This window comes from Mytilus edulis, chromosome 4, assembly GCF_963676685.1.
Source record: "Mytilus edulis chromosome 4, xbMytEdul2.2, whole genome shotgun sequence".
NCBI classification, from domain to species: Eukaryota; Metazoa; Mollusca; class Bivalvia; order Mytilida; family Mytilidae; genus Mytilus; species Mytilus edulis.
Window position 1 is genome coordinate 47,703,363 of NC_092347.1, and position 27,499 is coordinate 47,730,861.

Here is a 27,499-nt window from a genome sequence, read left to right on the forward strand (position 1 = left end):
TATCAAATGGACTACCCTTTCAATTTCAAAAGTACCTTTCAGAGTTAAATAGAAAGATATGTTAGATAAAAGCATATATATGTGTATTCTGTAAGTCATAAAAAAATATTTAAACAACAACATCAACTTAAAGCAAGATTACAAAGATGTATTTTTCTAGCAATACTGTGTTATATATATGATTGTAGTCTCTTAGCAAAATAAATCACATCTCCTTGTTTAGTCCTATACTCAAGCAGCTGAAACAATCAGAAATTCATTTATAAGTTGTGTGTCAAATACAAGCAATTACCAACAATAGTATACCGCTGTTCAAAAGTCATAAATCGACTGAGATAAAAACAAATCCAGGTTACAAACTAAAACCGAGAGAAACACATCAACTTTAAGAGGAAAACAATGAAATAACAGAACACAGAAGTGCAACAACAAACAACAATGCAATAAAGATAGATAAACAACATTAAAAAATAAATGACATTGCTCTTTGGTTATAAAGCTTTTTATAAAACATTATGTAATCGTACAAAATAAGCCAGATAAATAAAATGCATTAAATGCATAGTAAAGGTTCTATTGTCAAATTATGGCTGCTACAGATCTTTAATATAACCAACATATGATCACCATCATTGCAGTGTTGAGATAAAATGGCAGGTTTTGAAACCCTGTAAAAATACACAACAGTTACTTTAGTTACATGATGTCAACTTTTGATATGTTTGACACAGAATATTAGGGCATATTTTTATAATATCAATACTGACGTTTTCTTCATATGGAGGTTAAATTACCAGCACCCTGTTGGTCAAATGTTCTAAACTTTATTAGTACCAAAATGATTAATATCAATGAAAAATTGTTTTAATCTTAAACAGTTAAACAATATCGTATTTATACGTAAACTGTAACATAATCATATCGGTTTTTTTTCTTCATTCGACACATGCACCTTTCATATACGGACGTACAGCTCTGTGTATAAATAACTCAGGCTTTGACAACTTTTTATTATATGTTTGACACAGAATATTAGGGCATATCTTTATAATATCAATAATGTCGTTTTAGTTAAGAAAATTTCTTCATACGGAGGTTAAACTACCAGCACCCTGTTGGTCAAATGTTCTAAACTGTATTAGTACCAAAATGATTACTATCAATGAAAAATTGTTTTAATCTTAAACAGCTAAAAAATATCGTATTTATACGTAAACTGTAACATAATCATATCGTTTTTTTATCATTCGACACATGCACCTTTCATATGTTAATAATATATTTTCGAATATTTCTGCTGTTTGTACTTCTTGGTGTAAAATAAGAAGATACAACTCTAACGTATTGGGTGGTATGCCCATCGGTTAGTCTTTTGACATGTGAAGCGATAGAATTTTGTATATCCTTATTTTGGATTTCAAACTTACCATGCGATGTCTGAGGATTATAAGGCTGGTGAGCATCTCTCTCACAAATATAAGAAACATTGTTGTTACACTTAACATCATTGTATCGTCCTCCATAATAAATAACAGCACAATTGTCCGTAACTGGGTTACTAGGTTCTGAATTCCAATTTCTGCAGCATAAAATATTTGTAGTGTCGTAAGGGAATGCGATTTTGATGTTAATAGATAAACATCAAATGTAAGTTCATTTCACAATAGAACGAAATGTTTGATTAAGCATTTTTTTCTATGTATAAACCTTTTAAATTGATAGTCTTCAGGGAATTAATGAAAATGAACAGCCACATTAACAGTGTGCACAGCTTTATTCAAAATATCATTTTTACTTTTTTTTTTTTTTTTAATTCAATTAAAAACATTTGAAGATATGTGATTAAAAAAATACAGATTGCATATAATTTTACATCATTGACTCCAAAAAACCTTAAAAAGTGTTCTTATCCCCTTTCACTGTTCCAATGACTGAATTATAAATGATACTGTGAGCTTAACTTAGTACAAGATGAGTTGACGACTTAGATATAATATAAATCTTCTTTTAATTTAAGTGTAAAATATAAACTGGGTATACTGTTTATCTTATTTTAAAATATACATGTATTTATAAAATAAATAGTTTTATGTGATTCGTATTTTCTATAAAGTTCCACTACATATATAGTTAAATCTTAGGTGTTTATTTATTCTGAATGTACGTACAATTGACGATATTCGGTATTGTTTTGTGACTACATGTATTTTTTATTCTTCATAAACTTGAATGTGTGTTTATTTCGTACAAATTGAAGGATATGGGTGCTATAAACAGTTTCGTACTAAAAACTAGGGGTTATTCCCCGACTAAAAATAACCATGGAGGGAAACCCCTGTTTATTTACTTACTTGGTGAAAAAGTATCATGTTTTTTGTATTTGATTGTAAAAATTAGTTAATTAGCTTTCAATTAAAACAGGTTGAATGATTGAAATAATTTTAAAAATTGTATTAAATATACATGTTTCGAGGGGAGACAACACTGTAAACAGTCTGTTTTTTTAGCAGTGAAAATTGAAAACCTATTTGCAGCCACTGTAGCTCTTTTCGGAGCAGGCGACCGTACCCTGAAACAAGATTTTTTTGAAAGGCCAGGTAAAAACCTACAAAATTCATACAGTTTTGATTATGAAAAATGTGCATGGATCATGTCTTCATGGGTGTGCACATGACATGATTTCAAGTTTTTTATGTTAAAATTATACCTTTTTTCCCCCATGTTCATTGGATGAAATTTTTATAATAAATTAAAAGTACACATTATTTTTATTTCATTATAAACTAGAGAACATTCTGATTCCAGTGATATCTAGTTTTATACAAGTATCTTTATTAATCAGTCCACCAGTAAGGGTCACATATGCATGGTCCCTCAAAACATGACGTCATAGAAAAAAACTGTTGATTGCACCAGAATCAATTGTTTCCATAAAAGTCATAAAATCAAGAATAAAGACACAAATGCATATGCCTATTGAAATAAGATGACTTAGTTCGCTGAAATTCACCTCATTACTAAGGCTTAAATATAACAAGAGTGTGTACTAATTTGAAGGTTACGAAACCCTGTACTTTTGCAACACAAATGATAATTGGAGCTGATGCAAAGCCTCAATAAAAACAAAACCATATGTTTAAATGAAGTAAACAAGAAAGAACATATATCAGGTCCTACACTAAGAAATGAAAATAACCTATAATAAGCAACCGACAAAAGTTTTGTGTATGACTCATCAAAGATACGTTTTGCTAAGTATAATACGCATATATTATTTCAAATTGAGTCAAATCTGTCGGTTCTATGCATGAAGAAAAGCAAATTAAAAAAAAAGTTATGGATTTTGAACAATCATGCTACATATATATGCAAAGACCCAATGGTTGCTAAGCATCTGTATTCTCTCCATGACAAATATATTTTATGTTTTGACTGACAAATCACCAAACAATATTGTATTGTTTGTAAATCAAATTAAATAAACTTCTTGATAATGGAACGAGGGTATTTTCTATACACTTGGAAACACAACACATACTACCGCAACATTTACAAAGGAGGAAACCTGCACAAAAATGTGTATGTTAAATATTTCTTTGAGAAGTCCATTACAGACGAAGAACTAGACTTTCTAAGTGTAAGTGCCATTTGTGCAATATTGTAAAAATATAGACTTTTATATCCTTTACACAAGTATTCCTCATTCTAAACTCAAAACAGATTAAAATATTAGTCCAAAATTGTTTCACGAACGTAGGTCTTGTTTTCGGAAGGGACAACTCATACTTTGAACCATAAATCTCCGAAAATAAAATCATCAGATGACTGAATTTGTTCTTATTGAAAACAAATTTGTAAGTTCATATTTTTCAACAATAATTAGCATTCCAATGGGAACCAACGGTATTCCTCTTCTTTCAGAATAAGAAGAAAACTGTATTCAAGAAATCCTCAAGAGCAACACAAACAAGATGGTATTGATTATCCTTTAAATTCACGTTACGGAAAATGCTGATAGTGATGATGTCCTAGCACCACATAAACCTATGTTTGGTGAGTATTTTGATCGAGCAATCAAGTTGATTATGAAACAAAGGAAACGACAAATACATTCAGGTCTGCTTTATCTCTGGTTTTGTCTGATAAAAACAATTCACAAAGTAGGATGAAAATATAAACCTCACAAAACAATGGAGATTATCTAAATTTCTCATTGAGAACATTCAATTTAACAAATTTTTGTCACAACAATCCTTCCTGAAATTATCAATGATCATTACATTAAGCCATTGAAATATTACTTACATTTTTACATTTGAACCCCCAGATGGGTTATCAAAAGAAGTGTAATACACCCAATTCCCTTCCTTTTTTCTGTCATTCAAACCAGTCCACCAACCAAATGGATTAGGATCAACTTGTTTTAAAAACTGGACAACTTTTGTCTGGAATTTAAATTACAAATGTAATATTTTTTTAAAGCACATAAAATTATAGCTTCATATCAGAAAAAAAAGAGAAAAAAAAATAATAGGATATTTCGGAGTTCGAACTAGGTAATGAGTATTTTTTATTTATTTTCTAGGTGATTTTATTTTTTGTAATATATTTGAAAAGAGACAACAGAAATTAAAAAAAGGTGAAGATACCAATCAAAAACGATAAATCAAAAAAAAAAGTCATAATACATCATTACTTTAATGACACTTGGAATGTTCTTATTTGTTACATATCATTAATTATTTGGATTGATTTCTGTCGTATAGCAAACGGTGAGCAAACCCATCACATTGAATAAAGCAATAAAACAGCCTCAGTTGCCATTTTTTTATTTTTTAAAACATATAAATGAACGACATAAGTGTCTCCTTCAGTGGAAAACGGTGCGTCGATAATAAACGATCTTTAGAGTTGCATATTCTTTCTTTAAACATCATATTCTTCTTTTGAAGTTATGTCTCCCAACCAGGTGGGTAACTCTTAAGTAACAATACATTTTAGTTGATATTTTACACAAGTATTCCACATTCCAAACTAAAAGACAATCTTGTATCTACGGGAGGGATAAATCCTACTTTGTAAAGAATCACTCTGATTCAAACAAAAAATTCTCTGAAACTGATATTATCAAGATGCTTGATTTCTTGATTGACAACATATTTGTTACGTTCGGAGGACGTATTTCCTCAACAGACTGTCGGCATTCCAATGGGAACAAACTGTGTCCCTCTACTTGCCGACTTGTTTCTTTATTATTATGAGGCTGACTTCATGCAGGAACTTCTTAGGAAGAAAGATAAGAAGTTAGCAATATCCTTTAACTCTACTTTCCGCTAAATAGATGATGTTCTTTCACTAAACAATTCAAAATTTGGTGACTATGTGGAACGCATCTATCCCATCGAACTAGAGATAAAGGATACTACAGCTACAGTTAAGTCGGCTTCATATCTTGACTTACATCTAGAAATTGACAATGAGGGTCGGTTGAAAACAAAACTTTACGACAAAAGAGATGATTTCAGCTTTCCAATTGTGAACTTTCCATTTCTAAGTAGCAACATTCCAGCAGCACCTGCATACAGGGTATATATCTCCCAATTGATACGATATTCCCGTGCTTGCATTTCCTATCATGATTTTCTTGATAGAGGGTTGCTGCTCACAAGGAAGCTATTAAACCAAGAGTTCCAAATGGTGAAGTCGAAATCAACCCTTTGTAAATTTTACGGACGCCATCACGAGTTGGTTGACCGTTATGGAATAACCGTCAAATGATATCGGATATGTTCCTTACGTCGTAACTACAATCCCCTTCCCTTTCATGAATGCGACCTACCGAATTAGACTATTTACCGGATTTGTAATCACATAAGTAACACGACGGGTGCCACATGTGGAGAAGGATCTGCTTACCCTTCCGGAGCACCTGAGATCACCCCTAGTTTTTGGTGGGGTTCGTGTTGTTTATTCTTTAGTTTTCTATGTTGTGTCATGTTTACTATTGTTTTTCTGTTTGTCTTTTTAATTTTTAGCCATGGCGTTGTCAGTTTGTTTTAGATTTATGAGTTTGAGTATCCCTTTGGTATCTTTCGTCCCTTTTTTTTTAACAATTCACCAGACTATTTAAATCTTTACTTACCAATTCATCCTGAGAATCGAAAGCAACTAAAGCGCCATCATTCGGTTGTGCACGTTCTTTACACTTGTCTATGGCTTCATCCCATGCAGCTAAATCAGTGCCATTGCTGATAAAGTAACAGCTGTTGAAATCAGCACTAAATATCTTAAACCACCCAGATGGACAGTCTGCATCTATAATGATAGATCATTTAAATAGATTAAGAAATTGAACAATAGGTTCAGATGCAACATATGATTCAGCGAATACTAGTTCCATTTAATTGGTGTATCAAAGTGCTGAAAAAATTACCAATTTTCAATCCTTTAGCAAATCATCTTCTTAAGTGGTTAAAAACAAAATAACTTGTAGTGATATAAATATAGTTATCAAAGGTACCATGATTATAATTTAGTACGCCAGACGCGCGTTTCGTCTACATAAGACTCATCAGTGACGCTAATATCAAAATATTTATAAAGCCAAACTAGTACAAAATTGAAGAGCATTGAGGATATTTTATGATCAGTGATGATTTTTACTGGTACCACGTGTGCTTATATAATTATAATTTGAATAACACTGAACTTAAGTAAAGTACTGCTGTTATACCTTGAAGAGAGAAAAAAAGGGTATCATCATATTTTGATTAAAGGTTCATGTCTGTCTTTTAGAAAAACGAGGACAAACCAACTGGATATTGTTACATACTTTCTAAATGAACTTCACATATGTATTTTGCTTTTGATAAACAGCTCATGTCATTAAATCCTCCGTCTTGAAATATTTCTCCACAGTCTTCATTTCCGGCGTAATTATTGGGTTCTGAGTTCCATTTTCTGAAGAAGAAGAAAGTTATATACATTTTTCTTTTGAATACTTACAAAACTTGGCGAAAACAAAATAACTTGTAGATATCTTATGGTCTGTGATGATTGTCACTGGTAATCGTGCCACGTGTGCTTATATATCTTTTATGCTAGTGAATTAACACTGAACTCGAGTAAAGTACTGCTGTTGTAAGAGAAAAAAAGTTAATCATAATATTACTATTTAAGTTTCTTGTCTGTGGTTTTGATTTATACCTTCTAATCATATTAAAAATGTGTAGTTTCATGATGAAAACAACGCTGCTATTCAATGTACGAGTTTCAAAAATAGAAGAAAAGAAATGAAACACAGGTTCAGGTTCGACCTGAGTTTGTGTTTTATTTCTACATATCGACACAAAACCTGTGGTATGGATTGAGCCTCAGTTGAATGAATACTTAAATAATGTAACACATAACGTGTATTTACATGAGATTCATATCTGCCTGTATACCAGTGGACCAAAACCATTTGTTATCATTTACATGAAAGTTTAGACCAGACCAAAATGGGTACGTCTTGTAATATCTAGTTTGAAGCTCTATCCAGTTCTGAAAAACAAATTGTAAATGCAAATGAGTATTTAATATCAAACTATAAAAAGGCATGATGTAATATGTGCTTGGCCCTGTAAAGTATTTATTCAGATTAAGTTTAATAATGTTCCGGTTATTTTACGATATCTTCACAATATCTTTACGAAGATAGCCCAATTCTCTGTTTATCACTGGTGTTTTCCTCCTCCCTACGACAGCTTTACACTTGGCGAAAGCAAGCTTGATAACGTCTCCTCACACATTGTGGCGTCGCTGATAACTTCTTCTCAGACAATGTGACGTCGCTGACAGTGCCTGCTCTCGTCTCAAAGCCGTGCTATGAGAATTACGGAGCGGCTGAGCAGGGTGATATAGGCGTAGGGAGGGAAGATAATGGCTGTTTAAGACGCGAGCTTTAATTGTAATATGAAAATTAACTCTGCGCGCTTGTCCGAGTACACAGTTATCGTCCTTTGATTTTCGACTATATAGTCTCTAGTGTTGACAATGTGATTGAGAAAGCGCTGGTGGGATTTTCAATTTTTCATGTATTGTTTAAAAGAAAGGCACTACGAAATAAGTGTGTATTCGGAACTGCTGCATACTAGACAGACACGCCAATCCTGGTTTTTAACGTGATAGTTCACAAGGTAACAGTTCACAGGAAGACATGGGACCCTACCATCGACACATTGTTCTGACCCCGAGCTGACATGTCTATGCTCTTACTCCTTAATGCTTCTTTAGGGAGAAGCAGCAAATACCAATTTTAAACTTTGACCCCTGGCTGCCGTGGTTCGAACCCTCTACCTCTCACATAGTAACTGGGGCACTCGAAGCGAGCACGTGATCACCAAAGCGGTTTCTTTATGCATAAATATGTTTATGCATGTGTAGTTTGTAAATTTTGTTTTGCATCTTTATGCTTAGTTTTTTGTTATCGTATCTCTCTTTTTTGTCGGAAATATTGTTTTGTTCAGCAAGAAGAGGAGTGTTAAATACACAAAAAGACACGCTTTATACTGAAGATTGGAGAAATTAATATATACTATCAAACATGCTATACAATTAAGTGCACAAATATACTAGTTATAAGCATAAAAAAACCTCTATGATACCGGCATAAAAGACAGGGTAAACTCTATGATACCGTCATGACAGACAGAAAACTTTAAAATACCGGTGTGAATAGACAGATTAAAAGAAAATACCGGTAAAAAAGACAGATAAAACTTTGAAACACTGGTTTTATAGATAGCAAAAGCAAAAATACAAGAAAATATACTGTATCAAAGAACAACCAAGAATACTGACAGAAAGCTCAAACGTATTGAACATGTTGAAAGTATGAAAAACTCATAAAATATGCCTCCTTAAAATTATTGTTAGACAGAAAATGAAAAATAATGTGTAAATTGTCCATTTTTTTTATTTCGAAAAACCATACTGTGTGAAGCATGTTAAATGGTGCCAAATTAAATGTTATCGTTAATATTTAACTCTATATCATATTTCTTAGAGAAAAGTGGAGTTATCAATTTTTATATTTAGAATTTGTTCCTCCATACACAAACCAAACTTTTTCAATGCCTGATCAGAAGTAATTAACTTGCTATAAAATAAAAAATTGTAAGGGTTCCGCGGAACCTATGCAGTGTCTCGCATACTTTTTCTGTTCTGACGAGGACGGAATGTTGGATTGCTATGTCTCCATTTTGCAACAAAAGTAAAAGACAACAGTGGAGAAAAAAAATCTTCTTGATACTAGCTTTTGATCATATAAAACAAGCTTCTATCCAAGTTTGGTACAAATATTTTAAGAAAGTTATTAAAATTTCAAAAACTTTAACCACAGAGTGAATGTAAATGTAATGTTAACTGACACAAAAAACTACGTCTATTTATAAGTAAAATACGTATAAACAGGATTTTTTTCTCTTCAAAATTAACTTCTGGATACTGTCTTATCATAAACAAGCTTCTGTCCGAGTTTGGTAGAAATCCCGGATAGTTTTCTTAAGAAAGTTATTAAAATTTCAAAAACTTTAACCCCAGAGTGAATATTTGTGGACGCTGCTGATGCCGACGACGACGCCAACGGAATTTAGGATCGCTATGTCTCGATTTTTCGACAAAAGCCGAAGGCTCGACAATAAATTGCATCCGTTATAGATGTCATGTAATATTAATATATGACATTTATACCATATAGGAAAATTACCTTTTCATCTTTACTTTCGATTTGCAGAAGTCGACCACCGCCAGGTGTACACGCTGTAGAAGCATCAGTCCATGATTTTAAATGAGCAGTTTGAAATAAGTAGCATTTATGACCACCTCGTATCCAATTTGGTGGACAACCAACTTTATCTAATAATTCACTGTCCCCTAGAATAATATTTAGTATAAAACTGTACAAACCTTGCACGTATATTCACAATCATTATTAAAATGATATTTATAATACAGAACAAAACTGAAACAGTAAATAAAAGAAAAACATGCATATAGTCCATAAACATATTAACGAAAAATAAACAAATCCATTTTCTTATTTTAATAACTAAGAAACGAAAATTAAATATTTACGAATTACTAAGCAGCAATCACTAAAAGCAGTGCATAGTGTCAATGCTGAAGCCTTGAGAACTAGATGGACGATAAACACCGAGAACTAATAATCCACTAGTAGTGGTATTTTCTTATTAGGTCTTTCCACTTTTCTTCTGCCGTCTGAGATGCTTTTTTGTCTTACAACATATCGAATGGATTTTTTGGCCAATGATGTTGTACAGTAATGGGGGTTTCAAAACTCACCCTGTGTGACCGAACACTTATTCTTATAGGAGTTATCTCCCCGCGTCCCCTTTTTCTTGTTATCGCTATATCTCTAAAACTGTTCGTCTACTCTTGAGAATGATTTGGTTTATTTTGACTTGAGTGATCGGAAGATATCTTATGGGGAGTTATTTCCCTTTGAAAATTTAAGATACACGATTTGTTGAATAAATTCATACATTTTAAGTCGTAGAGGCCTACAGTCTTTTGATATGAAGTCCTTGGTCCATTTGAAGGAAATTGAGGTCAAGGTCAAAGGTCAAGTTCTAAATTTTGAATTTTGCTTGTTATCGTTGTTCAAAAGAAACTGTTACAGTTAATGGTATGATTTGTTTGCCAAATTACTGTTTACAAAAAGGCGCAACTTAAGCAACACGACGGGTGCCGCATGTGGAGCAGGATCTGCTTACCCTTCCGGAGCACCTGAGATCACCCCTAGTTTTTGGTGGGGTTCGTGTTGTTTATTCTTTAGTTTTCTATGTTGTGTCATGTGTACTATTGTTTTTCTGTTTGTCTTTTTCATTTTTAGCCATGGCGTTGTCAGTTTGTTTTAGATTTATGAGTTTGACTGTCCCTTTGGTATCTTTCGTCCCTCTTTTTTTAAACCTATTTCAGTCGAAGTGTTTTGGTTAACCCTTATAGAAGTTTTCTCCCCTTATGTATTTCAAATCAGTATTTCTCCACAACCATACAAATGATTGACCTGGGGTCTTTTGATTTGAGATCACTAACCTATGACCTTGAAATTGCGGTCAAGGTCAAAGGTCAATTTGACATTCTAGATTTTGACCTTTGCTAAAAATGATTTTCTGTTCATAATAAAACAATTAAGTCTTCTGCATATACCTATTAATCTTATTTTTTTTATATCAATTTGAAGAACCAAATTACATCAACAAGGAGTGACATTTTCTAACATCGATTTTTAAATTTCATTCTTATTATCGAGGTGGAAAGACCTTCAATTGTTCTCTGAAGAATTGATTTTTAATTCTTCATGTTTTGCTTTTATTAACCCTTAAATGAACTTTATGAATATTGTGTTATAGAAAATCGAGTACATCAAAACCAGAATGAACAATACGTAAACCTATACCTAATGAAGAAACCTCAATTTTTATATTCTTTATATACGTCGTGTGTTTTTCTTCATGGCGTCATTGTATAAAACCAACCTGGTGCCTCCAAACGGTCTCGTCTGTGATACAAGTTTCACTGAGTTCAATTAATGAAGGTTTACTCATCTAAACTGATTTTAATTTAATGTACATGTGTCATCTCTGATCCTTTGTTATCCAAATGTTCAAGATAAACTATAATAACCCAGTCATAGATTGAGGAAACTGTTCAAAGTCCGAACTGTCTATAATTGCTCCCATTGAGTGTTTTTATGGTTTTTTGGTGTTGAAGGCAGATCTGTTGTCGCGTCTAATGTATTCATTTAATTCCTCAAGTTTGACTTTAAGTATAGTCTAGTTTCTTGCCTTATCATTGTAAACTAAATGTTGATTTGTACTTTTTTTAAATGTATTTTCTTGTTGCATTTTCGTGTCATTGACTTGTATCCGTACATCTATTATTCGTGGTAATACCTATTTGAGATGTCGTGCATACGTAGTACGCTAATGCGTCACATGATTTGTCTGAGAAGACACCGCTGTTGTACATCATGGCACAATGTTCTTGGCCTCCTAAATTGTCAGGCTCTATCTCCCATTGTCTGATTATAGATACAAAAAAAAGAGCAGAATTTATTATGTCAAATATCAAATGTAATATAATTGCAGAGTAGCATCATAGTTATATGGCGTTTAATTTCTTTTGAAAACACGTACAACGAATGCATATCAATTTCTCGTCCATTTTCATTTATTTAAAGTCTCTAAGGCTTGTATGATAAAGTATCAAGCTTTTTTTTTTAAATTGAACTATCATCTATCATATATGCATTTTCTTTAGATTTTCGATATTACAAACAAAATACGATTGATTTTAATAATGACATATCGAAATATATATATATGTAGGCAATATTACCTACATGGATTGTTGATTAACAAGACTACCGTCGACCCATAACCACCGACTCTCAGCTATTTGATCCGTCATTCCTATCCACCATAGACCGGATGTTGTTTTGATATAAGGCAACTGGTTCACCAAAAAAGCCTGCAATACAAAAAGACTATAGTAATATGTCAGCCAACTCAAATGTGAAACGGATGTTTTGACAATTGTTTTGAAACCCTTATTTTATTTGAGTAACAAAAACCAAAACATAGAAAAAACTTTTCCCCTAACACAAGACAACTCGGCTGACATAAGAGAAGAGAGTCGCCGTACGTGTGATTTTTATTTTGAAATCTTCATAAACGTTGTCAATAGAGGCAACATTATTCTATATTGCAGACGACTATAATTTGCAGATGACACGATGAGAAAACGTATTTTACTACAATCTGCATATGTAAGCAGTATCTCCGTACCCTTCCGGAGCACCTGAGATCACCCCTAGTTTTTGGTGGGGTTTGTGTTGCTTTATCTTTCATTTTCTATGTTGTTGCATGTGTACTATTGTTTGTCTGTTTGTCTTTTTCATTTTTAGCCATGGCCTTGTCAGTTTATTTTCGATTTATGAGTTTGACTGTCCCTCTGGTATCATTGGTCCATCTTTTAACACAAAGTTACTGTTTTAGCATGCTTATTAGCTTTTTCAATTTTTTAAAAACAAAAGTCTTAATTTTTTATACCGTAAGCGGACATGCGTTTGAAGAAAAACTTGTGACAATATGTTAAGTAGAAATATGATATAAAACTAAAAGGTGAGACTTGATAATGCGAGTTTAAAAATGATAAAACAAGATGACATATACATATATAGGAAAAAAGGTAAACATGATTTGTATTTAATTTGACTTGTATGATATTTACCTGTTCTGTATTGGTTTCTAGTTGGAGTAAATGAGCATTTGGCGCCAAACTATTACATTTAAGTTTTGCATCTGACCATGGTATATTATTGAATGGGTCTGTTATATAACTTATATAGTAACAAGAGCTGTTAAACAACTTCCAGCCATCTAGACAAGTTTTACCTGAAATGTACAGAAAACAAATATAAGTCCTTCGCACCAAAATTGTCCACCTTTCTTTTTATCACTGACATGCTTCGCTATACTGTATTTAGAAGATAAATCATGAGTCATCATCAGGTTAAGAATCAAATTGTAAAAATGCCATGAAACGCGGAAACTATATACATGTAAAAATATAGTATCTGTTAATATATAAAACACTTAGGTGTCAAAAGTGTTTCATCACTAGAAAATTTCGATATTTATTTTATACAATAACACTTTTTTAAGAGAGTACTCAACTTATTTCATTTTCTAAATTTTTGTTGAAATCGTATGTGTGAAAATTTCTTATGATTAATATCAAAAATGTATATGACCTGTTTTTACTGAGAATTCATTATATAAATATAAAGTATAGACATAATCTTTCAATCAGTTTAATTGAAGTCTGGAGCTGGCATGTCAGTTAACTGCTAGTAGTCTGATGTTATTCATGTATTGTATTATTGTCATTTTGTTTATTTTCTTTGGTTACATCTTCTGACATCAGACTCGGACTTCTCTTGAACTGAATTTTAATGTGCTTATTGTGCGTTTACTTTTCTGCATTGGCTAGAGGTATTTTTGCGCCTGTCCCAAGTCAGGAGCCTCTGGCCTTTGTTAGTCTTGTATTATTTTTAATTTTAGTTTCTTGTGTACAATTTGGAGTTTAGTATGGCGTTCATTTTCACTGAACTAGTATATATATTTGTTTAGGGGCCAGCTGAAGGACGCCTCCGGGTGCGGGAATTTCTCGCTGCATTGAAAACCTGTTGGTGACCTTCTGCTGTTGTCTTCCTTTTGGTCGGGTTGTTGTCTCTTTGACACATTCCCCATTTCCATTCTCAATTTTAACGTTTCCTTCATATATGCCATAGGATCACAGGCACTTGTCTTAGAAAAAAAATCCCTATATACCTTACATGTTGCAGCCTTTAGTTTACTAAGTTGTGTCTTCTGTACTATTATTTGTCTGTTTGTCTTTTTAATTTTAGCCATGGCGTTGTCAGTTTATTTTCTATCCTTGAGTTTGACTCTCCCTCTGGTATCTTTCGTCCCTCTTTTACATGTTATATAAAGGTATATAGGAAAGTTTTTTTCTGAGACAAGTACCTGTGCATAGGATAGTACATCCATGAATGTTAGAATGTATTTGTCTTCAAGTTTAATTCAAACCAAAAATGAAAAGAACACGCAAAAACTGCAGATTTGCATGCATTTAATTGTAAATGTTTTGGGTATGTGAGCAGATGCCCACACATTTAACTAAAACAAACATACCAGTAAGGACATATTCACATATATAGCCATGCCGTTCCTTGCAATCTTCATCACTGATTGTGGCTTGGATACTTATAGCGCCACAATTTTCTAAATGTTTGGTATCATCCGGTTCATCATTCCATACTCTGCAGCGTCAAGAATATATATTGTAGTTGTTTTTATTATGTTATATCTTTAAGTAAGTTAAATAAACTCCGAGTAGATATCTTAATGTATGGAATTTTCGCAAGATAACTATATACGGTTTCGTTCTTGGAAATTTATGAGTATCATATGTCACCTTCATGTTTATGATCCAGAATTTGAACTGACAAGTTGTTGGTAAAAACTGTAAATTATTGTATCAAGTTCAAGTCTTATGTGTTTGTTCTTTTTAGAATATGATACTGATGGTACAGTTTAGTCTCTGTTAAATGTCTTCTAACCTAAATCTCCGTCTATATTCAGTAGGCCGAATTTGAGAATGACATGTATAGTCACGTGTCTATTGATATAGGCCGTATATTGAAATGTAGATGTCTTGTGTGCCTTTTACGTTTTATGGGGTTGCTGTATCGATGACATATAATATCCCACTTTTAATTTTACATGTTTAGTTTTCTTAAAGACTGTTTAGTCTATAGATTCACTTTACTGTAAAAAAAAAAATTATTTATAAAATACTAATTAAAAACTTGAATTATTAAGAAAAATAAATAGTGATTAATAGAATTACTTATCTGAAAATTAATATCTTAAAAAATTTTAACTAGATAGAGATCGAACAACACACGAAATTCAATTCACGATATGCCAAAAGAGAAAAACAGTATCCGCGAAAAGAAATTAGATTTCGAGTGCTTCTGCCAGATAATGGCCATAGTGAACTGATTGTATTGACTTTGACTTGTTTTTGTGCGCATATTGACAGTTTGTATGTAATATATAAGAAGCAATCTTTTTTCATAGTTAGTCAAACCGAAGTTATCCTGCAGTTTTGCAGGATTCAAGGGGCTAATTTCCTATAAATTTTCTGTCGGAGCTTCTCGTTAAGCAAGCCTGATTAAAATTAAAATTTAGAATATGCATACAGTATACCATCGCCTGGTCTTAAAGACGAATCTGATGTCCCCCATACATATGTTCCCGGAGATGTCAGTTCGTTGAGTGATGTCCACCAGCGTTCTATTCTCATTACTTTTGTGGCTTGTAGAAAAGCATCCTACAACAGAAATGGGCTATAGTAAAAATGCATTAATTAACAGAAGCAATATATCTTGCAAATTTTAATATTGTTTCTCTTTTAGAATATATGCATTTGAGCTATGGGATAATTGCTGTATAAGAGATTCTAAAACAAATGAACGCTTGAGGCAGTCAGGATTTTTATTAGAAATCAACAATCGGCTGGCAAAGAATCACTTTTTTTTAGCTAGATCTATAGGAAAAGTTTAGTTCTAGAATAAATAGATCTATGTAAATTATGATTATGTCATAACTTATATACACATTTTAATTTTCTAGAAAACGTAATGAATTGAATCTCAGATTGTGCAGACAATCATAATATAGTAAAAACCCTTCTCAATATATAGAATACCGAGATGTTGGTTGGGCATATTTTTAAAATCCTTTTCTCCTTTATTCGTGCATGGTTTTACATTACTAGTTTTTGGGGCCCTTTATAGCTGGCTGTTCTGTGTGAGCCAAGGCTCCGTATTGAAGACCGTACCTTGACCTATAATGGTTAACTTTTATAAATTGTTATTTGGAAAAGAGTTGTCTCATTGGCACTCATACCACATCTTCCTATATCTATGGAACTTATTGACGTTAGATATCAGATCAATCTAGTCTTGTTTGAGATATTTTTTTCAGTTAACCGGCTGAAGTACTAGAAATTTCGGGATTTTAATCATCAAACCCTAGATCAACACCAATTGTATGCCCATCATGTAGAATTGTTTATTTGTACTAAACGCTGAACTACTATGAAAGACTTAGCAGTATTTCATCTGGTTTGTGTTATATACCAGTAGGCCTATCTATAAAATGTTACAATGGACAATGATGAATTCAATTGTTATTCCAAGAAAACTTTAGCATTCGTATTTTTATGTTAATGAGCTACCTGCCCTCTATTCTCATCATTCTCTGCATAGATTTGAACATTACTGAGAATTGCAAAACGTGCTATCCTATTTCATGCATACATACCTTATCTTGTTTGGAATAGAACTGTAATGACGTTACAGACGGTCCGTGTTGTTGACATTCATCTATTGCCTCTTTCCATTTCAGTTTCTGATTACTAAATAAATAGCACATTCCATTGACTTTTATCCAATTTCCTACCGGACAATGATCGGCAATAACTGAAACTAAGAGTTGTACAGTCATAAGTAGTGCCAAATGACTCTTCAAGAAGGAGGCGAAAATTCGAATTTGATAACTTTCTATTTTGATAAGGGATACGCAGGGTCTTACTTTTCCAATATTTTTTTGTCGAAAATTTATTATTTTTGTTTTTTCCCTTTAAAAAATAAACACAAATGCAACGCATTTTATTATTACGCCAAATATTTCTTTTCTATCGTGTAGGATAACTGATAAATCGTAGCTTTCAATTAAACAATACACCTTATCGCTATTTGTCCGCCATTACTGGATATCACACAGGTTCCCGTAAAATGTTGACGTCACAAAACAAAATATCTGACGCCACAATGGAAAAGTGATTGTTGTATGCGTCAAAAGTTCAAGCGGCCGGGTCAGCCGGGATTAGCGATAAGGTGTATTGCAAGATATTTTAAATTTTGCGCTTTATTCATCCATATGTGTCAGATATAAATACATATATCGCTTAACGGGATCAAAATGTACAGAGAAAACTCGTGCTCATGCATGGATCATTTATTCAGAGCATACGCAGTGGAAAAAGTAAATGGAAGAAATCGGATAAGTCCAAGAGACGACGAACAACATCCGAATGTCAACGTTGCGGTCGCAACATTGTGACGTTGTCCAGCTTAGGTACCTTGACGACGTTCAGTAGAGTTTTCGCTTTTGTAGTAAAGAGAACGCTTATAGTGGAACTTAAAAAAAATTGAAAAAATCAACTATTCGTAAAGATGGAGAGTATTTCAATTTCAAGACTTGACTTAATCTTGAAGCAGTTTATAAGGTATGTATTTAGTTAACATTAGTTTGTGGATATTAACTTTATAAGTTTGAATTTTAATATACTATTCTTAAAAAAATATAGGCGATAAAAATGAACGTAGTTTGGCATGGTTTTCGAAGTAAAATGTATCAGAGGCTTCAGACAAGATAATGATGTTTTACTCGAAAATAAAAAAAAAATATCATTGATAGTTATACAGCTTATGATATAAACACCGGTTAGTCTTCCGTATAACTTTATTTTATTTATTACGAATTATTGATTATAATAATTTTTTCGTTTAGAATTGACCAGTATAAAGGGTACTGTAGGCTTCTGAAGGAATATGCAATGGAAGCATTTACAGTTGATGGAATGCCAGCACCAATATATGTAGCGAAGAGAATGGCATATTCCCAGGAAGATGACAATTTTGGTATTCTTGTTAATCATTGTAATGTTACAAATATTGTTTCGAATCTAATAAGTTAATAATTTTCACCTTTGAGCATATATCTTTGAAATAATTCATATATAATGAATTCGAAATGTGACACAAAAAAAGTGATGATAAAATTGAGAATGGAAATGGGAAATGTGTTATGGCTAAAAACCGTTTGTAGTACTAAAGAAATGGTCCGTCTTATGTTTGGAATCTCTTAAATTATATATTGATTTGTATGCTCATATATGATTTGGAGATAATTTCTAATCTTTGATTGTATAAACATACTATCCACACTGATATGTGTCCACACTTGTTAAGTTGATTGTATAAAAATAAAGATAAGGACAAAGAAAAAGAAACAGAACATTGCTATAATTGAATATGTAGACAGCTCTGCAGTCTATATGAAATTATTTCATATCTTTTGTTTGGACTGTGGATTATTGATAGCTTGTTTATGTATATTATGTAATATCATTTGACAGGTATGGTTGAAATGAAGGACTTTTTGGTGCCACTTTGTAATACCGCCTTTCTTCTACACTGTCAGACACCAGAAATTGCTGCCATGAAAGAAAAGAGACCAGACTTTGACGTGACGTGAGTACATGTATAAGATTAATATACAATCACAAATGGTATATTGTTAACGTGTTTGAATGTATATTATCAAATGTTATATATAAGCTATAAGCTAGCTTAAATGTTGAAAGAACTTTGCTTTAACATCACATTCAAGAGAAAGTCTTTAGATACAGATCGCAAAATATCATTGACATCATCAAATTATTTTAACCCGCATTTCATTCTTCTTTCAGATTTGATTCTAGTATTTGTCAAGATATTATAATAATGGAGAAGGAAGTTAGTCGTAAAATAAGGAGTCATATCATATGTCTGGAGGGACTCAGGGATTTACAGAAAGTAAGTTATAAGAACTATACATGTTAATAAAATAAAGAAAAAGAAAACACAAGACTGGACATCGTATGATTATAGATTCGGACATTTATAAAACGTAAAATGAATTATATTTATAGTGTTTAATCAATTTGCCATCATTTAACTAACTCCCCTTTAAAAATTTGACTTATACTCTGAATCTGAAACTTTATCGGAAATTTTTAAACGTATCATAAAGATAAATATTGTGGAAAAAAGTCCTCATGATGACGTCACCAAAACGAGCTTGGAATTAATTTGGGATTTCAATGATCTTAAATATGCATGTAGTTAATATTTGGATAAAACCCTTTATTTCTTAAACTTATGTACAGTGTTTGATTTTTATTCTTTCAAGGATTGTTGGTCCTGGGAAAAATGCCTGAAACACAGGAACAATAGAATGGACACTTTCTTGAAGAAAAACACAGATGAAGGACAAGATGTTACTAGTAAGCGTCAAAGCAAGTATGATAATCTAGTATTAAAGCAGAGTGAGGCAGCAACACGTTACAGAGCTATACTGGTTTGCTTCCAAGAAAAAATGGAAGATGAGAAGAAACTGAGGACAGCTGTTTTGCAGGTAAAATATGTTTAATTTGCTGTAAACTATGTCCATCAATTTTCTGTTCACAGCTTTTTTTATTTTTCTTTATTTTTAATGACGTTGATGTAAATCCTATTTAGTCAGGTTGTCAAAATGAACACCAGGCAACGAATTTTGTGTTCCCATTTAAAATTTGTTGGTCCTGCATTTGTAGAAATATTTACCAACTACTTGTAAAATATGAGAAAATAAAATTTCAGTCACTAGTAACTAATCCAAGTTCAAAGGCGAAAGCAAAATCGTTAGTAAACTTTTTGAAAACATTGACTCGTTTTGACTTAGTGAAGGAACTTTAGGATAAATTCGTCCCTGTTATTCCAATGTCGGTACCAGTATTATCGAAGAGGGGCCGGGAGATAAAGGCAATTGAATACAAATGTCAATAATGTATTGAGCTGCAGCAGACAACACACATTGTTGGCCAGAGGAAGGAGCCTTACCAACTGTTTGTTGTAATCCCTTTTAAGTTCGTTAGTTACTATCAGGTTTCTTAGGTTATATTTTATCATTAAAACTTGTCACTATATTTTATAATTGCAACAATTGATATATTTATATACATATCTATTATATGTATGAGTGTATGTTAGTTTTTTGGTTTTTTGTTTTGTTTTAGTTTGTCACAAACATGTTGATTTGTTAATATGACAATACAGATTATTAGATTAAAAGTTTGCAAAACACATATTTTCAAACTTATTATTTTCTTATAGAAAGTGGCTGCCATCCGAGAAAAGTTGTCATCTGCCATGAAAGAAAGCTTAACCCATGCCTACAGTGACATGATACAGGCTGCATATATGGCAACGGAACAAGACGGGTATGAACTTTCATTGTTTTTGTGATAATTTCCTCTATAATAGTATGTGATAGTGGTAGAACATATCTTATATTGATCGATATCTAATAGTAGTATGCTTAAATATGTTGTTTAATAGTTTTTGAATACATTGCCCAATGGAAAAATGTCTCAACTCGATGCTTTCTATGAACCGTTAAAAAATATCAGGTCACCCTACAATGTTGCTTGACATAAATTTAAAGAGTACAGTAGAATCAGTAAGACCTCCAGTTTCATGCGTGGAACTGTAGATGAATTTGATCTTATGCGATGATTTTTTTCAGATTTAACTTGGTTGATCAACAACTAACAGCAGTTAACATTGATGGCATCGTTGAGAAGATATATGAGATAACATCAGCCACCTACAACACACCAGTACCTGAGGTTTGTATACTTCAAGTACGACCCCGAATTACTTATCTTTACTTAAACATTATCATTCACAAAGATAAAAAGTAAATTAAAAAACGTCCGTATTTTTTTTAAATAGGCGGATCCATGGGACGGGGGCCCCGACCTCCTCATTTGTGGGGAAAATTTGGTTGATTAAATAGGAAAACACTGAAGCAAGACTGGAGCCCTCCCTTTTTACATGAACTTTTGGATCCGCCACTGTCTTATAATATTTATCGGAGATTAGTTGTATAAGAATTCAAATGAAATTTCTTATGTGAAGCAGTGTTTAAATTAGAGATTTTTTTTTGTAATTGTAAGCAATGACTATTTGTTATCAATATAACGTGTTGTACAGAAACACGTCAAATTCTTACAAAACCTTTGACTGTAAAATAACTTCTAAACGTATGTAATGTTCCCCAAAAAAGTATCATCATGCAGTTTTCAGTTAAAATGAAAGATAATATACAAGATTTGTTTTGTAGGATTTTATCCAAGCCACTGGATCCGACGAAAAGTTGTCCGAGATATACTACAAGGAGTGTGATTTTGAAGTACTGGGAATGAAAAAGGGAAACTATTTCAGAAAATTAAAGACTGAGAAAAAATCTTTGCTTGAAAAAAAGGAGAGTGGTAAAGGTAACTCTTCTTTCTTGTATATTTTATTTACAATATTTTTGGTTTTGCTTTTATTTATATTTCATGTATATGTTAGATTGTAAGTAACTGTTGATAAAGAAAATAATTAATTCGTCCAAATATTTCGAACTGTCGTTTATATTAAGAGTAACTACATATGAAATTTACTTTAAAGTATATGTTGGTTGTTATTAAGAGATGAATACAGCTAGATTTATAGTGCAAAAATGTTCAAAGAGAGTAAACATTTTAACTACAATTTAGTTTCGTCTATTTAATATTTCATTTTAATTATTATTCCAGAACGCTGTTTCTTCCCCTTAAATGGCGGAATTCGAGCAAATCCAGTAACACGTGATGAAAAAAGCAGAGGAATTATCAACATCAAAGCAGGTTTGTTAAGTATTTACTATCAGGATGCATGATGGAATGCTTCATGTCCCGAACAAAATCGAATTGTTAAATCAATTTTCGATTTTATTTTTTTTCTAAACTGAGAATGAATTGTTCTGATCACACAAATTACATATAATAGTAGTATCTTGATTCTTCATACAGAAGAATACGCCATGAAAAACCACAATCTTTTTTTAGTTCAAAATGCAGAACCAAGAGTTTGGAAAACGTACATTTGAAGTAAAATTAATCAAAGTTTTCCTTCTTTTAGAATTAAAGATTGCCAAATTATAAATCATGTAAGATTAGGAAGATTTGGTAAATAAATAAGAAAATGTGTTGTATATATTTTGAAGAAGATGTGGTAGATAAATAAGGAGATGTGGTAGATAAATAAGGAGATGTGGCATGATTGCCAATTTTACAACTCTAATTACTTTATGCTTGTCAGTAAATGAATACATTTTAGTTTGTACATGTAGTATGTATCTTGTGGGTTTTTTTTTTATTATTACAACAGGTTACCAAGTCAAATTAAAGTTGTCTTTAATGGAAGGAAATGTTGGTTTTGGGTGGGTCAGGCAGAATTCATTCTTTAGAAAGAAGACATGGGGGTTTTATTTCTTGACACCAGAAGATGCAACAACAACATCAACAAAAGGTGTGCCATCAGTATCATCACTCAAAGCTATTCCAACAATGGAAGTAACCGATTGTTCGGACGATTATAGAGGACAGGGAGATAATCCATGTGTTGTAGCCCAGGAAAACGACAAGCACGAAAACACAGAAAAGAAAGAACAAGAAGATGCAGTTGTAGTTCCTATGATCGAGAAAATTATTGATGAATGCATTCACGAGATTAAACTTGAAGAAAAAATATTGGTAGTTTGAATTGGAAAAAAACAATTATAAGCCAAATGAATGTTTGAATTGTACATATAACTTTTTAATTCTGATTAATCTAATAAAATTTTGTTACTGTTTTTGGAATCTTAGATTATATATAAGAATAAGGAGAAGTGATACGATTGTCGGTGAGACAGCAGTTGAACTTGAACCAAAGAATCAACCAAAGACCAAAAGGCAATGATGAAAAACAACAACCGATCATTGTACGTTTTCAACAATCAGAAAACGCATACCGTATACTATTAAAGTAAGCAAAACAAGACCGTACCATCTTCAACAGCGAGCAAAATCATTCCGCATAGTATGCAATAAAAGGGCAAAAATAAGAATCTCCTGCAACATGATCTGCATTTTCGAACGAATGATTAGAAAAATGTATGATTACATAAAGACAAATTGATTGCACATGCTGTTTGGGTATGACCCCTCCTTTTTCTTGTTCTTTTAGTGTCAAGATTGTTTAATTAATATTTTTCGAATGAAATTATTTCAAGTGTTCTTAAGCTTGCTTATCAATAAAATCTTAAGGAAAAAAACTGTAGCTGGGTGTAGACAGACAGTATGTATCAACTAGGTTATTGTTATTTAAGAATTGAAGGCTTCTTTTTGTAACTTCATTGGGGTGTAAAAGCGTTGACCGAAGTACATTTTGTATGTATGAAGCGCAGCGCTTCATTCTAAAAATGTGCGGATGGTCAACGCTTTTACAATTACATTTTTTAGCTAGGGTCATGAAAACACGGATTGTATAATGTTTTTATTTAATTCACCTGTGCACTTTATTGTAGGACCTCGTGTTATCATGAATGAAAAGTTTTATTGAGTAATGCAATTGCTTAAGGAATAACACGTGATGTGCAGTTAGCCAATCAGAATAACGTATTATAATGAAACATACATCTAATGTAATTATATAGATCGTATAATGGATAAGAGCACATAAAATATGTCAAATAATTATAAAAAAATACCCTCCAACAAATAGACGCGTGTGGTTCCATGCCAAGCGTTCGATTGAAGATTCCAGTATAAAGGCGAATGTCATAGGTACTCACTGGAAATCTTGTATGAAAAACAAAGTGGTGTGTCTTATGGTATGCAGTTCTTGTAATAAATATACCGAAAGGAATAATACGATGTTCAGAATGTGCAATGTAGCTGTAAACATACGGAAGTTATCAATAAATATTTTTGAGTCGCGTCTTATATGACACTGACTATAGGGGAAGGGGTGACTATGTTAATTGTGTGGTTAACTCTGTACTTAATTTACTTATTTACAAAAAAAATAAATTTAACCATATATTTTTTTATCATACTTCACATTAAACTGCCATCTTTTGATTGGCTGATACGAGGGTGTTAATTTACTATCACATGGCTGAGAGGGTGACATTTTGTTTAATGTTACCCTCTCGTCTGGACCAATCAAAGATCGATAGTTTTATAATAGTTGTCACTTTGTTTACTATACTATTTATTTGGGGAAATTATTACTTATAGTTCCGTAACTCTTTCTCCCGAGTCCTGCCATGTAAAGTGTTATTCTTGTCGGAAATAAATATTGTTTCATCAATAAAATGGATGAATATCACTTACCTTCATTTTATGCTTATGTAAATCCAGATGGAAAAATTGAATTTGGACCACAAAGTGAACATTTTAGTTCAGAAAGTCGGCGACGCATTGCCATATTTACGCCATGTTTACAAAATGACGTCATATTTAAGACGTCAGAGCACATGACATCTCTGGAATGTTTTAATTGGCAGTAATCATAGTCATTTCAATGTCATAATTTAAAAAAAAAACACTGTTTTGTAGAGTATCAAGTAATATTGGATCTGCTGATTTTAACTGGTACCATTTTGGATTATTGAAGCAAGTTTTGTACTTGTATTCTGTCCGTTTTGTCCGTTTTGTTTGTTGTTCCTGTCTTCAAATCACATATATTGTGGATTTAAAAAGCATATTTTGTGCTTGTTTCTCAAAGTTCGAAAGGAAAAGGGGCGGGGGGGGGGGGGGGGGGGGGTGTCAAAGGAAAGGGGTACGGTTTCTCATATCTTCCGTCGTTGTACGCGGAATTGTGGTCATGGATATACATTTTATACTGGAAAGTATATTCAGTTTAATTTCAAATAATTATGTTTGCTTAGACTGTTTGTGGAGAGAAAACTGAACATTTTCAGTTTTAGCTAATTAAATGCCTTCAGAGGTACAAATTGTTGAGTAAGTCAGTATTTAGGATAAATGTTTGACAATTTTGTCATCATACAGCTGGAATACGGTAGTTTTATAGTAAAATACGAGTTGTGACTAGAATCTATACTTAGACTATTAAACGAGACTTGAAGACCTCATTTTGTGTGTCGCTTCTCTTCTTTACACAATAAGTTAATCAACACGCCTCTGTGTCCTATAGGTACAGTGCATAGTCGCATTTGTCATCCATTCATATGATTATTCAGATTCAGTGACGGATCCAGAACTTTTCCTAAGGTGGAGCCCGCTGACTGATCTAAGGGGGGCCGCTCCAGTCATGCTTCGGTGATTCCCTATATAATCAACCAAATTTTTCCCACGAAAGGGGGGGGGGCGCCCCCCCCCCCCCTGGATCCGCCTATGAGATTGAGTTATTTTGGGAGAAAAACGAGAAAAAAAGGCATCCGGATATTGTCCCGTCATTGGAATAAATTTTAAGTCAGATTAGACCTCCGGTTTGCGTTTTTCTGTTATACTTTGAACATACATATACTACGAATAAAGTGTATTTTCAGAATTCTATTTGCTATCATTTTCAAGTTTACTATCCACGGCGGTCACAGAGTTTATTAAATAGAGAGGGTCTGTATACTATATCAATGAACACCATGGATCGATTAGTAAACTTAGAATTGAAAGTAAATACACTTTACTTATATAGTAATGAATGGTCATAGTATACAGATAAGCGCTAAATTATTCATGTGAACTTTTGATACCTTTTCTGAAATTGTACAGTTTATAAATATTTTACAAAATTCATTGATTACAAAAACTAGCGGCCTTATTTATGTACAAAAAAATGAACGAAAAACAAATATGTAACGCATAAACAAACGACAACCTATGACTTATGATACTTTTGCTGAAATTCTCCAGTCATTCAATATTTTACAAAATTCTTCCAACAACACCTTACATACTTTAAACTACGCTCTGAATGCCCGCGATTTCGCGGGTGTGTTGTAGTAAAGATATAATATAGAAGAACGTACACTCATGATCTTAGCTGTTGTTGGAAGCTGCTGTCGGTGGTGTATACATAGAGGCAACGGTGATTTTGGAAACACCTTAGGTGCTAGAGAATGGCGCGGGAATAGGTATTATATGTTGCGTATACATTGTTGTTGTAAACCTTAGTTGGTTCACCATGGGTATGCTGTCTGTATGGTTAAGGATATTGTTTGGGGACTACTGGAATGCAAGGAATGATTTATCATTTAGTATGTAAACAGTCCAATGAAAGACCAATGAATATCTTGAACTATTTTTCAAAGTATTATATGACATTTGCAGTAAATTTATTAATTTAATGATAAATATAAGTGTCTGTATTTTAAATATTGGTAAGCATATATCTCACCAATCTCAGGACTAATGTGTGGGCACGTTATGTCTTAATAGAGGGGAGTATAATGGTGATCACTTTGTTTACTTGTTTACTATACTATTTATTTGGGGAAATTGGTTAATGTTAGTATTACTTATAGTTCCGTAACTCTTCAAGTTCTCCCGAGACAGGCCATGTAATTATTCTTGTCGGGACTTCCTGCTTCTTGTACGTGCCCTACATCCGGCCCGTTGCAGTTTTTATGTATATGACGTCATATAAAATACTTTTAAAATAAAATTAATCTGTTAAAGACTATAATGATAGGACATTCAGTATAATAAATTAAATACTTCGCCGCGGTTGACAATGTTTTCTCTGGGTAACAATCTGCTATATCACCCTCTCAGCTATGTGTTATTTATATAATGTTAACTTTGATTTTCAATATTTGATAGTGCATCTTTCAAAGCGGCGATCGAACAGCAACATTTAAATTCATATTCCATATACATACAAATATATACATAATTACGTACGGTGTCATATATAGCTGAAAATTTCTATGTCATTTGGTCTCTTGTAAAGAGCTGTCCCAATGGCAATCATACTACATCTCCTTATTTATAAAATGTGAATACATTTTTTTAAGGAAAGCGAAAAAACGATGTAAGCGATTTGTCTTTTAAATAAAACCTTTTGTAAACTTACCGGAAATAAATAAAACAGTAAAAATTTGAATCCACTCCATTTAACTAAATATATATGTATACCTCCAAAAAGATAACACTGTAGTACATGTACTTTGATCTGTTT

General features: G+C 32.5%; 2 protein-coding genes across 3 annotated transcripts; one reads left to right on the forward strand and one right to left on the reverse strand.

Annotated features, from left to right (window-relative positions):
• Positions 1-486: 486 nt before the first annotated feature.
• On the reverse strand, positions 487-27,499 carry LOC139519842 (macrophage mannose receptor 1-like). Of its 2 annotated transcripts, none has more exons than XM_071312116.1 (14): positions 27,395-27,499; positions 16,962-17,125; positions 15,836-15,966; positions 14,763-14,890; positions 13,297-13,460; positions 12,407-12,534; positions 11,958-12,085; positions 9,749-9,915; positions 7,421-7,542; positions 6,833-6,960; positions 6,143-6,315; positions 4,306-4,445; positions 1,428-1,579; positions 487-668 (listed from the first exon to the last, which is right to left on the reverse strand). In XM_071312116.1, exons 1-14 carry the CDS (start codon positions 27,432-27,434, stop codon positions 604-606), a joined length of 1,830 nt encoding a protein of 609 aa, XP_071168217.1. In that variant the 5' UTR covers positions 27,435-27,499; the 3' UTR covers positions 487-603. The 2 variants fall into 2 exon arrangements, with proteins under 2 accessions (XP_071168217.1, XP_071168218.1); XM_071312117.1 differs by lacking the exon at positions 27,395-27,499 and adding an exon at positions 24,691-24,823.
• LOC139519843 (uncharacterized) lies at positions 17,767-23,165 on the forward strand. Its single transcript, XM_071312118.1, has 10 exons — positions 17,767-17,928; positions 18,213-18,343; positions 18,841-18,955; positions 19,174-19,279; positions 19,656-19,880; positions 20,618-20,724; positions 21,030-21,132; positions 21,630-21,783; positions 22,087-22,176; positions 22,700-23,165. The coding sequence occupies exons 1-10, from the start codon at positions 17,876-17,878 to the stop codon at positions 23,071-23,073; spliced, it is 1,458 nt and encodes a 485-aa protein (XP_071168219.1). The 5' UTR covers positions 17,767-17,875; the 3' UTR covers positions 23,074-23,165.

Coding starts and splice junctions, on each gene's coding strand:
- LOC139519842 (XM_071312116.1), bottom strand. CDS start 27,434: ATGGAGTGGATTCAAATTTTTACTGTTTTATTTATTTCCG. Junction 14,891..15,835: donor AGACCAGGCGATGGTATACT/GTATGCATATTC, acceptor TTGACGCTGCAG/AGTATGGAATGATGAACCGG. Junction 12,535..13,296: donor TAGAAACCAATACAGAACAG/GTAAATATCATA, acceptor TTTGTATTGCAG/GCTTTTTTGGTGAACCAGTT.
- LOC139519843 (XM_071312118.1), top strand. CDS start 17,876: ATGGAGAGTATTTCAATTTCAAGACTTGACTTAATCTTGAAGCAGTTT. Junction 17,929..18,212: donor ATCTTGAAGCAGTTTATAAG/GTATGTATTTAG, acceptor TTTTTCGTTTAG/AATTGACCAGTATAAAGGGT. Junction 18,956..19,173: donor AGACCAGACTTTGACGTGAC/GTGAGTACATGT, acceptor TTCTTCTTTCAG/ATTTGATTCTAGTATTTGTC.